The sequence below is a fragment of the Aplysia californica genome, unplaced genomic scaffold (assembly GCF_000002075.1).
Source record: "Aplysia californica isolate F4 #8 unplaced genomic scaffold, AplCal3.0 scaffold00921, whole genome shotgun sequence".
Lineage (NCBI taxonomy): Eukaryota > Metazoa > Mollusca > Gastropoda > Aplysiida > Aplysiidae > Aplysia > Aplysia californica.
Genome location: NW_004798191.1, coordinates 197,782 through 198,827, shown reverse-complemented (window position 1 = coordinate 198,827; position 1,046 = coordinate 197,782). Strand labels below are relative to the sequence as shown.

The window sequence follows — 1,046 nt, the reverse complement described above, 5'->3', positions numbered from 1 at the left end:
GGGGAGAGTGAGGAGAACCAGTTCAACCACATGAAGAAGAAGAACCATCCCATCTATACATTAATTATATACACGTTAGGACAGCAGTAAAAACAAAACATATCATGTTTAGTTTTAGTAGAGGTTTTACGGCGCTAACAACTGCATAAGGTCATATGAGCGCCAGAGGATTAGAGGTGTTACAAGAGAGTAACAAGCATAAAAAAGTAGAAGAGGAGATAAGGACGATAAATGTTTCATAGGAAAGAAGAAGCAAACCACGCTAGAGCACCCGCCAACCACCCACAAAAACATATCAGCCCTTACAACTAGGAATTAAACAAATAAGTCTTGAGCAATCGTTTCAATGTTATAGGATTTGTTATTTCGTCACCTAATAATATTAGATATTAATAAATAGCATTTATGCTGCGCATCACAATTAAAAATTACTCGACAGGTGTATACATAGAACCTAATATTACGTATAAATATATGTAGTATGTATATCATAGGCCTATTCAACAAATGTGAAGCGTGCTGACAAAATGAGTTACTTCTCGGATTCAAGCGCCAAGGAAATATACATCACGCATTTATAGGTGAAGTTTTTACAAACTTATAATAATAATTATGAAATAATAAAAGGCATGTTATACAGAATATGGCATCAATAGTAAATTTACATATATATCGACCCTAAAGTGTCAATTTTTGGCCAATATCTCCGTTTTAAAAACATTTTTTAAAAAGCTTTAGTAAGAGTTTTACGGCGCTCGAAACTGCATAAGGTCATATGAGCGTGCGTATCTCCATTTGTGGAATGCGAGAAGTATCTCATTTTGTCAGCACATCTCACTAATTATTTCTACGGAAACCCCCCCCCCCAAAAAAAAACCATGAAATTTATTTTCGTCAAAGCTGAAGGGCCATGCACTTACCAGTCGGGCATCTGCGAGGCACAGTTGGGACATTCCACTTTTCCTCCCCGCATGTCTTTGGGGCTGTGTCTGGGGAGGAGGAATGATGATAATAATGATAATAATAATGATAATAATACTAATAAT

General features: G+C 36.1%; 1 protein-coding gene across 1 annotated transcript in view; it reads right to left on the bottom strand.

The window, feature by feature from the left end:
• Positions 1-1,046, bottom strand: part of LOC101858448 (WD repeat-containing protein 35) — a gene marked incomplete in the record, with an annotated part of 32,582 nt that overhangs the window by 574 nt on the left and 30,962 nt on the right. Inside the window, 1 exon segment of the mRNA XM_035972952.1 lies at positions 921-989. Coding sequence (XP_035828845.1) covers positions 921-989 — 69 coding nt within the window.